At 41.7% G+C, this 15,398-nt stretch overlaps 1 protein-coding gene across 1 annotated transcript; it reads left to right on the forward strand.

The window, feature by feature from the left end:
- Positions 1-5,062: 5,062 nt before the first annotated feature.
- On the forward strand, positions 5,063-9,938 carry LOC141549870 (testisin-like). The gene is made up of 6 exons (XM_074279871.1): positions 5,063-5,315; positions 5,634-5,660; positions 5,911-6,070; positions 6,161-6,456; positions 9,084-9,247; positions 9,461-9,938. The coding sequence occupies exons 1-6, from the start codon at positions 5,249-5,251 to the stop codon at positions 9,692-9,694; spliced, it is 948 nt and encodes a 315-aa protein (XP_074135972.1). The 5' UTR covers positions 5,063-5,248; the 3' UTR covers positions 9,695-9,938.
- Positions 9,939-15,398: the final 5,460 nt, after the last annotated feature.

The raw sequence follows: 15,398 nt of genomic DNA on the forward strand, positions 1-15,398 counted from the left end.
TGGAGTCTTGTCTGATCTTCTTTACTTAAAAGCAGGAAAAAATAAACTCAAGACAACAGAATGAACAAAAGCAGAGTCATGCTATCTTGACTACATACTAGCTCTAATTAAGTCCCAAGGCCCTTCTCCAGTCTGGAGACCCAAAGCTGACATCTTCCTTCTACAACACAAGCCAAGCTGGGAAAAGTCAAAACCAAGGGCTATCACTTCCCAAAGGCTTTCATCCTGCAAGTTTTCTTGCTACTAATTATCAAAAGACAAAGGGAACAGAAAAGATTGGTCTAATATAGCAATGTTTATAACCTTTGGTTATTTCATGATCTGGTTCCCTAACAGACATAGATTACCTTTATGTCTTTCATAAGGGACACCTTTGACCAATAGCACAGGTCGTCTGCATCCACATTGGTTTTACATTTGATCAGTGTCCCACCCATCACAGACTGGCAGCATTTAACAGTGCTAATGAAATATTCAGTAGGCCTAAATAAGAGATTTATAGATCATTCTGCCTACATTTGAACTCTATATATTGTTGTTCAGTCCTTTCAATCATACTCTGCCCTTTGTGGCAGGTAGATTACAGTTTCTCTCTTCAATAAATCCATTTTGTTAGACAATCAAAAGTTAAGAGATAATGCCCAAAGTCATACAGCTAGGAAGAATCTAAGGCTGCATTTGAACATAGTACTTTATTATGAGCTATCAACTGCTGCTATACTCTGTATATAGTTCCAATTTGTGGATGGGATGCTTTTTAATTTTTTTAATAATAGCTTTTTTATTTTCAAAATACATGAAAAGATAGTTTTCAACATTCATCTTTGCAAAACCTTGTGTTTCAAATTTTTCTCTCTCCCTTCCTTCCACTCCATCTCTGAATAGCAAGTAATCCAATATATGTTAAACATATATAATTCTTCTATATAATTTCCACAATTATCATGCTGCACAAGAAAAAATCAGATCAAAAAGAAAAAAAATGAGAAAGAAAACAAAAAGCAAATAAACAACAACAAAAAAGGTGAAAATTCTATGTTGTGATCCACATTCAGTGCCCACAGTCCTTTCTCTGGGTGCAGATGGCTCTTTCCATCACAAGACCATTGGAACTGGCCTGAATCACCTCATTGTTGAAAAGAGCCACATCCATCACAGTTGATCATCATATAATCTTGAAGTTGTGTACAACATTCTCTTAGTTCTACTCACTTCGCTTAGCATCAGTTCATGTAAGTCTCTCCAGGCCTTTTTGAAATCATCCTGCTGATCATTTCTTATAATAATATTCCATGACATTCATATACCATAATTTATTCAGCCATTCTCCCACTGATAGGCATCCACTCAGTTTCCACTTTCTTGCTAATACAAAAAGGGCTGCTACAAACATTTTTGCACATGTGGGTCTTTTTCCCTTTTTTCTGATCTCTTTGGGTTACAGACTTAATAGAGACACTGATGAATCAAAGGGTATGGATAATTTAATAGTCCTTTGGACATAGTTCCAAATTGTTCTCAGTTCACAACTCCATCAATAATGTATTAGTGTCCCAATTTTCCCACATGGGACTCTCTTATGATTAATGATTCCTCTACCATCAAATAATCACTTTCTTAAAAATTGTTACTAATCACTCTAGGCAAGCATCAATGTAGCAGGAAGGGCTTGCTTAGATCTGCAAACACTAGGACATTTATAAAGAATGAGACAAAGTCCTGTTTTCATTTCTTAATCCAACAATTGACAAAGGGTACTAGAAAGGTTTGGAAAAAATTGTCTATTTTTGCCTTTGTGCTTTTGGTGCTTTTCAGCCCTATGCCCATGAAGCTTTAAAAGTCTTTGCAGTAAAGGCTTACCTCTCTACCAATCTTCAGTAAGAGTCATCAAATCTTACAAAATTCTTTAATTCTTGAAAATTCTTTAGATGTGGCCAGGTAATAAGGCCCACTATTTTCTCTCAAATCCACTATAAGGACTGGCCTATTGTTATGTCCTAACTGACAGAAGTGATTCCATGTTTGACCACTGATTGACCTACCTCTATAGGCAAATTTCTACATATCCTATAACAGGCTTAGTTAGCTTACTTTAGGCAACAAATGCATTGCTACCCTGATTATAATCAGTTGATCAGACTTCACCCAATTTTTAAATATGTAATTTTTAAGTAATTCCTAATTGCAATGCCTTTGACATCAATGAAAAGGCAGCTAGATGGCACAATGAATCAAGTAGAGAGCTTAGAGTCAGGAAGACTCATCTTCCTGAATTCAAATCTAGTCTCACTTACTTAACTCTGTTTGCCTGAATTCCTCATCTGCAAAATTACCTGGAGAAAGAAATGGCAAACTATTTTGCCAAGAAAATCCCAAATGGGATCAAGAAGAGCTGAACACAACTGAAATGACTGAACAATAACAACAATGTTATCAGTAAAGGGAGTCTCAGTGTAAAACTCCATGAATAACTGTCCCTAAGGCATCCCCTCCTCCTTCGTCCCTATGAATCTGTCTAGCAACAACAAGCAGATATGAAGACTCAAATTCAGAATGCCATGCTCTCTAGGCCTTTAGTGGAGGTACATATGCCAACATATGCCTATTCAACCAAACATAGTTGCCTAGAGGACTTATGGTCTGAGGAGCCACATGCTCACATGTAATAAACAGCCTGATTTGTGATACTTGGCAGTGTAGAAGAGAGCTCTGTATACACACTCCCTGAGATGACCCATAAAGATTAGTTCAGTCTCTACTACAGAAAGAAAAATTCATCAATGAATCACTTAAGACATACACAGAAGAAAGCAGAAGGTACTTTAGAAAAGTATTCAGAGAAAAAGGGCAGTGATAGAACTATTTTGTTAAATTTGAAATATACTTTAAAAATTCAAACTATGATTCCTCAATAGTCACAGTTTTATAAGCAGTCCTCTTTTTCTGTTCTTTGTATGGAAAAATGGAAAAAATTTAAACCTCTAGCCTAGAGTATTATAATAACTTTTTATCAGTATCCTTTATTCCTGTCTCTGCCTTCTCTTTCTCTCTCTCTATAACCTTCCTAAGTAATCTTTCTAATGCACAAATCTGATCTAACGAATTTCCTGTTCAGTATCTTCAATAGCTCCATCTTGCTGGCTAAGTAAAATATAAATTCTTCCAATGCAAAATAACTTTAAAATACAACATGTCTGGGAGATAACTAAATACAAGTAAGATTTATATGTAAAAGAACGTCTAAAAACTGTGAAACTTTGACTGGTATATCTGCATATGAAAAGCTTAGGAATGTGGAGTTTTTTTAATTTATTTATTTTTTAATACCCATTGCTTTATGAATCATGTTGAGAGAGAAAAATCAGAACAAAAGGGGAAAATCAGGAAGGAAAAAAAAAAAGAAAGAAAGAAGTGAACATAGCATATGTTGATTTACATTCAATTTCCATGGTTCTTTTTCTGAGTACAGATGTCATATTCTATCCAAAGTCTATTGGGCTTGCTTTGGATCACTGAACCACTGAGCAGAACTAAACCTTTTACAGCTGATCTTCACACACTCTTGTTGTTATTGTGTACAATGTATTCCTGAACGTTTGTTTCACTCAGCATCAGATCATGTAAATCTTCCCACGGCTTCCTAAAATCAGCTTGTTCATCATTTTTCATAGAACAACAACATTCCATTACCTTCATGTACCACAACTTATTCAGCCATTCCCCAGGAATGTGGTTTTTAAAAAATAAGATAATGACTTTGCCCCCTTATATTCAACTTGCTTTTCCCCACTCCATCATCTACAGGGGAGAATAAAAGAGTCTTAGGATTCAAAAACTGGGGAACCTAAAATCCCAGAGCTGTTTAGTATTTATGAGACAAATAGCCAATTGCTGATTTAAAATCTAACTTTTGCCAATTATAATTGGTAGATATATGTGAAGTGGGGGAAATGAAGGAATGCTTTAATCTACTAAACTAGGGTGATCCCATAGAACAAACTAAATGTTCTGGCTCCACTGAAATGCATACTAGATCCTTACTGACGTGTACTTCTCTGCTGAAGAGACACAATGATTACTGACTGGTCTTTATGTGTTCCTATGACTGAAGCTTATATCAAAAGAGGATATTCAGCACCAGAGGTGATGAACTCTTATGGAAAAAGATTAGAAAGGATGGAAGACAGAATGGGAAAGAGGTTTTTCTTTTCTTCCATAGAGGCTGAGGGGATCACTTTGTGGGAAATTGTGTTAATGTGGGTTTTGAAGAGATTGTGAAACATGTGTAAAGTATTCTAAAACTGGTTTTAGATCTACATTTAGTTAGGAGAAATTTTTTTGAGGTAGCCGGAACTAGGAGCAACTTCAAAACAGCTGGATCAAGCCTAGGGATAGGCTTTTGGTTATTCTCACTTTCAGTTTATTCTGCTGTTATGCCAGCAGCACTCCAGTGCTACTAAGAGATGATGCTATATACAAGGAGAGGTCTTGGGGACTCCTTCCTTCTGAGGTCATATGGCCCTTTGTTTCAAGTTCAGCGTTCTGGCCCATAACAGCACTTAATTTACCCAGGCACCCCTAAAACCTCTGGAGAATTCACTCCCCCATCTCAGCAAGTTGAAAAGCCCAGCTCAGGTGGCAAAGACTCAGGAACAGCTCAGACCTACTCAGGAGAGCCGATTGTTGCACCCTAGAAATCAGGGCTGGACTGTTTCGTTGTCTCAACTTGAGAAAGCACGGAAAAGCACACGGACCATTATGCAGCATTTACCAGCACACTGTGGCAAAAAGGAGGCGTTGCCGCCTATCCAAGCCGCTGCTCAGAAGTCAGGGATGCCACAAAAGGCCAAGGCCAAGGCCTGGTGGGCCAGGGGCTAAGAAGCCTTTGCTGGAGAGCTTTGGGGGCTCAACGTGGCCCATGACAGGGACAGCAAGACTGGAAGGTTGGGACAGCACTGAGCCTCCGGAGTGCTAAGGCCAGGTCTTGGGGAGTGGGCCCCGCCTCGGCCCAGGGCGCAGGCCTAAGCCGTCCTGGGGTGGGGGGTGCGATTACTGGCTGCCAGAGCAGGGCCCAGCATAGGGAGGGATTCCTGACTGGCACTCATGGGCTCCCCACCCCCACGGTCCAGCCTCCCCACCCCCACGGTCCAGGCTTCACCAGCCCTCCAAGCCTGCAGGAGGCGCTAGAGGAACGCCCAGAGCTGAGGGAAGGAGAGGGGAGCAGAGGCCCCAGGGCCAGGCCGAGACCATGGGCTGGGCCCGCCTGGCCTTCCTGCTGTCCCTGCTGTCCCTGCTGCTGCAGACTGACTACACCTGTGAGCCCCCCCCCCCAGGCCCCAAGGCCCCCAGAGCTAAGGGCAGCACTAACCACCCCAAGTGTAGGGGGGGCACCATGACCACCTCCAAGTGGAGGGCAACAGGAACCGCCCCACATATAGGGGGGCAGAGCTGAGGCAGCAGGAACCCCCCAAGTGTAGGGTTCAGAGCTAAGCCTAGCAGTGACCCCCCCAAAAAATTTGAGGAGGGGAGAACCTAATTCCCAGTGTAAATCTCACACACCCACACCCTTTGGCAGGAGATGAGTCTGCAGCCCATAATGACTTTCTCTTCTCTCCCTTGCTCCCTTCTGCCAGTTGATCGAGACAGAGATTTGTATGAAGGTAAGACCTGGGCCCAGAAGTCCAAGATTTGGGAAAACAGAGAAAGCGGGCGGGGAAGGAGAGTGGGGGCGTGTGGCCTGGCTCAGAAGTAGGTCAGACACCTTGGGCTGGGGCCTCAGGAGAAACAGAGGCCCGATCCTTGGGCCCGGCGTGTCCTGCCCACTACAAACGGGCGCAGACTAGCAAGCTCCTCAGGCTGGCCGGGCGGGCCTGGAGGCCCGTCCTGAGGAGGCCTTTCCTTACCCCTCAGAGTGTGGGCGCTCCAAGCTCAGGCCCCGGGATTTCGGCATGGAACCCAGGCGGGGACGGTGGCCATGGCAAGCCAGCCTGAGGTATAAGGGCAAGCATCGGTGCGGTGCCACGCTCATCCAGTCCGAATGGATAATAACAGCTGCCAGCTGCTTCCAGTTGTGAGTGCTTCCTTGGGGAGGGCCCTGGGTCAGCAATGAAAACCTCCACTAACCTGGAGGCCATCCAATATCTGCTCTCTCTCCGACTAGGTCCAATAATACTTGGGACTACAGTGTGATGCTTGGTTCCGTCTATGCCTACCCAACCACTCGGTTCCTAGCCACGTTTCTGCAGCACCAGGAATACTTCCCCAGGGTGACTAAAATCGTGATTAGGTCTGAGTATATTCCTTACCAGTTTGGGGACATTGCCTTAGTAAAGCTGAGCCAAAAAATCCCATACCGGAGAAATATTTCACCCGTCTGCATCCCACTAGGACCCTGGGAATTGAAAATAATCAGACAGTGCTGGATAACAGGATGGGGAAAACTTGGAGGAACTCAAGGTAAGTCTTATCTGAAGGTGCCAGGACTGTTTTACTGAGAAAGTCGGCCGAATCTCCCTCACGGGAAGGCCTTGGATTTCTGCTCGGCCATCCCTTCTTTAGATGCTCCCAACATTGCACGGGTGAGAGATCCCACTCATTTATTACTCTTTAGTGTAATTCCCCATGATGCTGTTAGTGGCAATGCAGAGAGTTGATGGAGGCTCAGGTCCAGTGCAAGAAGAATTCATGAACCTGAAAAGTTTGAATGGCAAAAGGGAAGTTTATTGGCACTGAGAAGTCAGCTTTGCTAGGAAGGCAGACTTCTGAGTGACAAGGTCCTGTTAGGGAAATAGAGGTTAGCTCTGAGAAGAGTGTCTTCACAGCAGGCAAGAGTCCTGGTAGGTAGCTGTGCCAAGAGGAGAGAGAGGTCCCTTGGCAGAAGCATAATTCCTACTTCAGACTTCTGCAAAGATTTGGAGTTTAGAATTGTCTTTTATAGAAGTCTGAGGCTAAAGCTTCCAACTGAAAAGAGAGCCAATGCCCCCAGGCCTACATACTTATCTTGGCGGTTCAGCCTCTCAATATCAGGCCTAGATCTCCAAATGAATGAAACTCCTGAAGATCTGGCTACCCAAAAGATCAATAGGAGGGAAAAGGGGGGGTTCACATGCCCAAGATCTCCAGTTGAATGAAGCCGCTTATCTTAGAACAAGTTTGTCTGGAAAGTATGCATCTTTCTAGACTTTTTGAAGTCAGAGACCCCGAATCTCCCTTCTTTTACAATTTCAGAGTGATTATTTTACAGATTAAAGGAGACACAGTTTCATCCCCATCACCTAGACCATCACAGAAGTTGCAAGAACAGAGTTTTTTTATTATTTTTTTTTTGGGGGGGGTAAGGCAATTGCGGTTAAGTGACTTGCCCAGGGTCACACAGCAAGTGTTAAGTGTCTGAGACCAGATTTGAACTCTGGTGCTCCTGAATTCAGGGCTGGTGCTCTATCCACTGCGCCATCTAGCTGCCCCAAGAACAAGAGTTCTTAAGTAGAATTTCAAAGCATCATCACCATCTCAGAAAACCTATCAGGGACTTCTGAGAGGAAATCAGTTCAAACTGGTGTTTTAGTGGGAAGAGAAGAAGTACATCAAAAAGAGTACTTCCTCATGGAAGGAAAACTTGAGTTTGATTGCCAGCTCTAGTATTTAAGTCACCGTGGACAAGTCATTTTACTCTTCTGTAAAATGGGGATAATTATTCCTGGAGTACCTACTTCATAGGGATATAATATTACTAATAGTAACTGTATGACATTCTGATGTTCACATGTGATGATAAGAGTTCATGTTCATTATAATGTTTTAAGGTCTGTAAAGAATGTAATATAAATTATTTCATTTGATTTCACAACAATTCTATGAGATAGGTACTATTAGAATCCCCATTTTTCAGATGAGGTAACTGAGGCTCAAAGATTAAGTGGTTCGCCAGAATCACACAGCAATAAATGGTAACATGATACAGTGGATAAAGTACTAGACTTGAAGTCAGGAAGACTGAATTTGAATCCTTTCTCAACCACTTACTAGCCATGTATTCCTAAGCAAATCACTTAAATTCTAAGGGTCTCAGTTTCCTCAATTTTGAAATATGATGGTTTTTACTCAGTTACCTCTAAGTTCCCTCTCAGCTCTAAATCTAGAATCAGAAATGTCAAAGGCAGGTTCTGAAATCTTTTCTTCTGGATTCAGTCAAGTTTTATGGCATTACACCAGGACAGATCTCTATAATGTATAGAAAGTCCTCTGCAAATTTGAAAACGATATCCATAATTCTTACCCAGAAGGGATGCTACCTTCCCAGCACTGTGCAGGGTACTTAGTACACAGAGGCATAGGAAACAAACCTTGCCACCATTGAGTTTACATTTTACTAGGAGCTAGATATGAAACATTCAGTAGCAATATTAGGTAGAATTCCACATACAAAAAATGGCTTAGAATGTAAGTGATATCAGCAGTAAATTCCAATGAGAGGGGTCACTCTATCCAGACTTATGGCAGGAGTTGGACTGAAGCTGTAATTCCCAAGACAGAGAGATGAGAGATGGAGAGGTGGCAAAGTGGGAGCAGCATGAGCAAAGATGAGTCAAAAAGCTGTGGGCAGTGAGCAGATGTATGGGGAAAGGAAAACGTCCATATTGAAACACCAGGATGGAAGGGGGAGCTGATTGAGAAGGGACTTGAATGCCAGGTTGTGGTATTTAGACTTTTATTCTGTGATTTCACTGTTTCATCTACCCAGAACCTCAGATAAGCCCACACAAATGACAGAAGCACTGCAGAGCTACAAAGGAACACATCTGTGTTTTATTTTGTTTTCCTGGATGTGGGGAAATTTGAGAAAGACAATATGAAAGAAAGTGAGAATCCCAAGCATTAAAAGATGGCAAGGTGGCTAATAGAGTGCCACAAAAACAGATGTAGGGAGGTCAGAAGACAAGGCTATCTCGACTACTCTTTACTCCTTAATTATGAGTACCAATCAAGATGGAACCATTAAGCTACACAAGAATTGACAATATCCTGTTTTTTACTTCGGAATGTTCTTATTTTAATGCTGATGTCTTTTTGTCATGCTTCTTTAGCCCTAGAAGGTTCCTTGGAACTTCGGGAGGGAAGAGCAAAAATCACTGACTTAGACAGATGTGAAAACATCTATGGATACATGGATGACTCTATTGACTCTCAAACCTATCGGAATGATGTACTTTGTATACTTATGCCTTTATATCCAGGTGAAAGATGTGTGGTAAGAGATAGCTTGATAAAACTTAGCCATCCCTATTTGCCTAAGGACTCCAAAGATGTCCAAACATCTCCAATATCCTATGCTGGACCCAGGTCTTTTCATCCCTAAGAATTCACATTAGAACTAAACTTCCCTATTTCATAGACCTAGGCCCAACTTACAAGTCTCACCACAACTAATTTCTTCCTTACTGGCCTTTCTTCTTTTCCCCAGGGTGATCAAGGTGGCCCCCTAATATGTCGGATTCAAGATATCTATTACCAGTTTGGGATCATGAACTGGGACTATGGCTGTAAGCCAGGAATCAAGACCAAGACTTTCACCAGTGTTGCCCTCTACAGTGCCTGGATTGAGAAAACAATCAACAGCCTCACCACTACCTTGAGTCCATTCAGATTCCTTCTCCTTGCCTTGCTTCTACTCCAGGCTCTTCTAGGACCCTTCTGAGCAGGGGTTTTTTTCCTCCTTAAAGCTTGGCTAAATGTGGTCATATTAAGGGCTCTTACCTCCTTTACTCATCTGAAAAGATATATAAGGGTCTCTAGTTCCTGGGATAGGGACACACATACCAGGTCCAGAGAAATAAGTAGTGAAAGTGGGAGTGGGGAGGGGAGATTATTGGGACTATTTGTCTATTTGCCAGGAGGTCCTTTTGGAGAACTTGCAATGGCAATAAAATGTTATTTCAGCATTGGTTATACTGTTGATAATTTCCTGAGAGGGACAGAAGTTAGCAGAATTCCCAAATCAAAGGAGAAAGCCAGGTGTAAGTGCTCAGAGTCTTGGGAGGGGAGTCTAAGAAAAAGCTGTATGATGGCCAAGCAAGAGTATTGAAACTTGAGTTTTTACAAGATGACCTGGGATTCACTTAGGAAAAAAGTTTCATTCAAAAATGCTTTCAAATGGACCTTGTTTTAGAAGTTAGAAAAATGACCTGACTACAAAGCTAGAACCCCCATCTGAACTTTTGGCACTGGATTTTGAAGATATACATGGGCAAAAATATCACCATTGTAGCTACAGAGGGTGGGAAGCAATCAGGGAGAAAGTGAGAGAGTAGAAGAGAGAGTAGAGAGAATAAAGGAAATTTGGTCCCACTTCTCTTTCCACTATGACAGGACCAAAGTAAGGATGAAGCTTCTTTTTCCTCCTGTACCTACTTCATTCTCACACTGCTCCAAACATAGCATGCCAGCCATGACCTAATTCTCCATTTTGAAAGCAAAGGTGGGGAGCCGCAGATAGCAAGGAAGATGACTATGGACAGGACTATAGGCACATGGAAGAAATTGGACATAAGCAGGGACTCCTAGGAAAAAAGAGCTGGAAAGGGGACAAAGTTGGCAGAGATGAAAAGTTGGGGAGGCCAGGATGTATGGCAGGTGCCAAGGATAGTGAGAAGACAGACTTCTAAGGAGGGAAGTATGGGGAGTACTGGAAAAAATTCTCCTGGGCCAATCACCTCCAGGGACTGCACACGGTGCTTTCCAAACTCACCCAGAAAGCCAACATCCTCACCAACAGATAACAAGCAGGAGATCAGCTTCGGCAACTGGGGCCACTGAGGCCAGGGGAGCGGCGGCTGGGGGCGGGCGGCCCCCTAACGCGGGCTTCTCTCACCTCCCTCCCTCCCTCTTTTCCTCTTTTCTCTCCTAAATATTTCTTCCTGCGCGGTGGGGCGTGTATGAATGAAGGGAAAGGCTGCAGGGAAGGGGGGACGAGCGAGTCACTTGGGGTGGGAGGATGGGCGGGATGCAGTGGTCTACAGTTCGCAGGTTGCAATGGAGGATCGACTTCAAAGCAGATCAACTACAGAAAACCCTGCCTGCTGTACAGGAGCCAAGGGTCTCCAGAGAACTGGTTCAATTCAGTCTGTGCCAACCTAAACAAATGCTTTTTCCATATGATGGCTTCCTACTTTACTATAATCTGATCACGAGATTTCTAGGCCAGCCAGGCATCTTGGATTCAGAGATCTGTTGTATTCCAGTCCCTAATTACTTGCTATATCAATCTTGTCTATGGGGACCGTGGTTCCAGATAAATTTCATTCCCAATAAATTATGCATCTATTATATATAAAATTCCTGGATTTTAATCAGGTACTTTGATTTCAAAGTCAGAGAGAGCTCTGTCCACTGTGCCTTGCAGAATGGGAGTGTGGGAAGAAAATTTGAGCCTAAAGGCTTCTCTTACTCCCCTCATAATGGTTCTCTGGTAAAAGATAGTCTATATTGTTGGGGACAGTTCTATCTCATTCTCCCAAAAGGCTGAGCAACAGTGGCAGCAAAGACTACTATAGAATGAATGGAAGCAATTGGGGACATTTGAAGTAGCAGTTGCCATCCAGGGCTAGGATTAACTGGACTGAGATTAGCAAAATAAAGAAATTAAAATTTACTGACATTTAATATATGGACTGACACTATTTCCCTCATTGGATCTATATGTCAGATGTTTGTTCACATGTGACCTATGATAGGTTTGCAAAATAAGTATCCTAAAGGAAGGGCTGGAATTCCACCACTCAGATGCATTTACAATAGTGCTCTCATTCATTCCTTCACTTTAAGCATTGCAAGATTAGACAAGAATTTTCAATTGTAATGAAGCAATCATATTGCTCTTACTAAAAATAGAATCAGGTAGGGACAGCTAGGTGGCATAGTGGATCAGCTCTGAAGACCGGAGGACCTAAGTTCAAATCTGGTTTCAAACACTTCCTAGCTGTGTGATCCTGAACAAGTCACTTAATCGCAATTCCCTCAGCAAAATAAAAAAATAATAAAAATTAAAATAGGATCAGGTAGCTGAAGGGGAAGGGCATCCCTGTCTGCCCAGACTTTACACTGAACGTAGATGCTCCTTAATATCTGCCTCATACCTAAGAATCAACTCAGGAATCCTTGCTGTGAGCTCTGACCCCCTAGATCTTCCATTCTCCTTTGGCCAAGTTGACCAACTTAGTCAAGTTGACCTTCCTCTCCTTCGGAGAAGGGAGAGATCTCTGTGTATAACAAGTATAACTGGCTCCATGATAAGATTATGAGTTTGGATTATGAAATGATTCCCAGTCAAGTCTCTATCTGACACTATTGGATTAATTGATCTGTTCGAAGAATACAAAAATACATTAAAGACAATATTCAAGCTCCCTGCCATGGGCTCCTTTAGGATCTTCTTCTCCTCTTTCCTGCTACCTCATTCTCTCCTTGGACTCCCAATGGGTATGCAATGAGTATAGCCACAGTCTGGCTAAAGGGCCAAGGCTTCCTCTATAGCTGTCAACTTTAGCAAAGTTAATATAGTCTACCTTCATGGGCTAGTACTGGAAAGTCAAATGTTCCTCTGCTTAGATCTCTCTCAACGACTTCTCTGCTCAAACCTTGGAAGACTAAAAGCCACAAAGTTTTGCCTTTGCCCTCCTTAAAGGTACCCAAATCACCAACTATCATCAGGGTCCCATCTCTCTTTACCATAGATTTGATGCTAGGGCCACAATCCAGAACTTCTGGATCTTCTTGGGCTCCTAAAGATTCAGCAAACCAAATGGGAATAAGCACCTGCTACTGAGTGAATGGTGCACTGCTGCATTAAGTACAACATTTATTAGGTAATCTATTAAAATTCTTGTTGGATTGCTTTGTTAAACTTTATTTGAGAACAGATTGGATGAGATTGGGGATGGGGCAAAAAACTAGGAGACTGGATACTGTCAAGGGAGGATAGTTGAAAGATAAAAGTCAAAAATATTCTGGAGAGCAATATAGAACTCTGCCCAAAGAGCTATCAAACTGTGCATACCCCTTGATCCAGCAGTGTCTCTACTGGGCCTATATCACAAAGAGATCATAAAAAGGGGGAAAGTCCCACATCGGCAAAAATGTTTGTGGCAGCCCTTATTGTGGTGGCAAGAAAATGGAAACTGAGTGGATGCCCATCAGTTGGGGAATAGCTGAATAAGTTATAATATGTGAATGTTATGGAATATTATTGTTCTCTAAGAAACAATGATTTCAGAAAGGCCTGGAGAGACTTACATGAACTAATGCTAAAAGAGATGAGTAGAACCAAGAAAGCATGCACAATCACAGAAAGATTATGTGATAATCAATTCCAATGGACATGGCTCTTTTCAACAGAGAGGTGATTCAAGTCAGTTCTAATGGAGAAAGCCATCTGCATCCAGAGAGAGAACTGTGGGAACTGAGTGTGGATCACATAGTATTTTCACTTTTTTATTGTGGTTTGCTTGCTTTTTGTTCTCTCATTTTTTTTCCTTTTTGTCTGATTTTTCTTATACAGCATGATAATTGTAGAAATATGTACAGAAGAATTATTGCATATGTTTAACATATATTGAATTACTTCTTGTCTAGGGGAGAAAGGGATGAGAAGGGAGGCAAAAAATTTTGGAACACAAGGTTTTGCAAAGATGAATGTTGAAAATTATATATGCATATGTTTTAAAAATAAAAAAATTTAAATGAGATTTTCATCAGGGAATATAATCATTGAAAGTTTTAAAAAAAAAAAAAACAAGTTAGGAGACTTAAGTGCCTTCACAGAGAAGCAATAGGGGGCCAGGAGGAACAGAAACATAGAACATATTGTTTGTAATAGAGACTAACTAGAGGACTTTCTAATAAAGTCATAGGGTGAAGCAAGGATGCCCTTATCACAAATACTATTTGGGATGCTGCTAAAAATGATAGTTATAACAATAACATGAAAAAGAATCGAGGAAAGAATATCATTTTTTTCAGATGTGTGAAACACTGCACATATTGTCCAATTTTTATGATTTATTGATCTATTTTCATGATTTTTATCCTCTTTTTCTTTATTCTTTTTTTAAAAATATATTATTTGTTATAGAGGTTGACTATCTGTGAGTGGAAAAGAGATAAACGGGGAAAAGATATGGACAAAATTTTTAAAGAAACTTTAGCCAGGAAAAATGAGTTCCAATACCATTATTCTTGTTATGAAGAATTATTCTTTGGGAGAGGAAGAATGCAAAAAACAAGTCACCGAAAAGAATTTAAATAAAAAAATAAAAGCCATAATTTCTCTTGAGAGTTAGTCACTCTGATGCAATACCTCAATTCTTTCCTTTCTCCTAAACTCAGAATCATGTAGTCAATCAATTACCTCTTCCCCAGGATTTGAATCTTCCCTTTGCTACTCACTCTCAGTGTGACGTTAGCCAAATCATTTAAATGCTTTGGGTCTCAGTTTCCTTATCTACGAAATGAAAGGATTGCATTAATGACCTCTGAAGTCTCTTTCAGTTGTGTCTAATGCCCATTTTACAGGGAGTTAGATTTAAGTTGACTCCGTGGGGCATGCTTAGTGGTAGGAGGAAAGGGGATGAACCTGGCACCTTTTGGGGACGCTTGTGGCTCAACACCGAAGGGATTGCCAATTCAGAATGAGGTTCCCAAGGTTCCCAATCCTGAGTGGTCCCAAGTTCCTTTCTCCTAGCCTGATGTGCTTGCCCCATCAGAGCAGTGATGGGGCGGGATATGCTTCTTTAATACAAAGCTTCAAACCTCCTGCTCCTCCTCCTCTTTTGATTCTTCTGGACCACAGCAGCAGTTTGGGGATGGACATGTAGCAGCTAAAGTTGTGGTTGTTTGTGGTTCCCCTGTGATACTTCTCTTATTCCTGTCCACCTTCTTATTTTTTAATTTTTTTTTTTTTTTAATACACACTGCTTTATGTTGGGAGAGAAAAATCAAAGCAAAAGGAAAAAACCATATGCGAGACAAGAAAATTAAAAAAAAAAAAAAAAAAAAACAGAAAAAAGAAGTGAACATAGCATGGGTTGATTTACATTCAGCCTCCGTAGTTCTTTGCATGCAGAGGGCATTTCTGTCCCAAATCTATGGGATCTGCTCTGGATCGCTGAACCACTGAGAAGACCAAGGCTGTCCTAGTTGATCATCGCACAATCGCGCTGTTACTGCGGACAACGTATTCCTGGTTCTGCCTGTTTCCCTCAGCATCAGAGTGTGCAACTCTTCCAGGCCTTTCTAAAATCAGCTTGCTGGTCGTTCCTGCCCCCTTCATTACACTCATGGCTGTCTGTCCAGTTCAGGAGCTTATCTCCACCTGCCTGGGACAGTCTCCTAACGGTACTTGCAGC

The sequence above is a fragment of the Sminthopsis crassicaudata genome, chromosome 1 (assembly GCF_048593235.1).
Source record: "Sminthopsis crassicaudata isolate SCR6 chromosome 1, ASM4859323v1, whole genome shotgun sequence".
Lineage (NCBI taxonomy): Eukaryota > Metazoa > Chordata > Mammalia > Dasyuromorphia > Dasyuridae > Sminthopsis > Sminthopsis crassicaudata.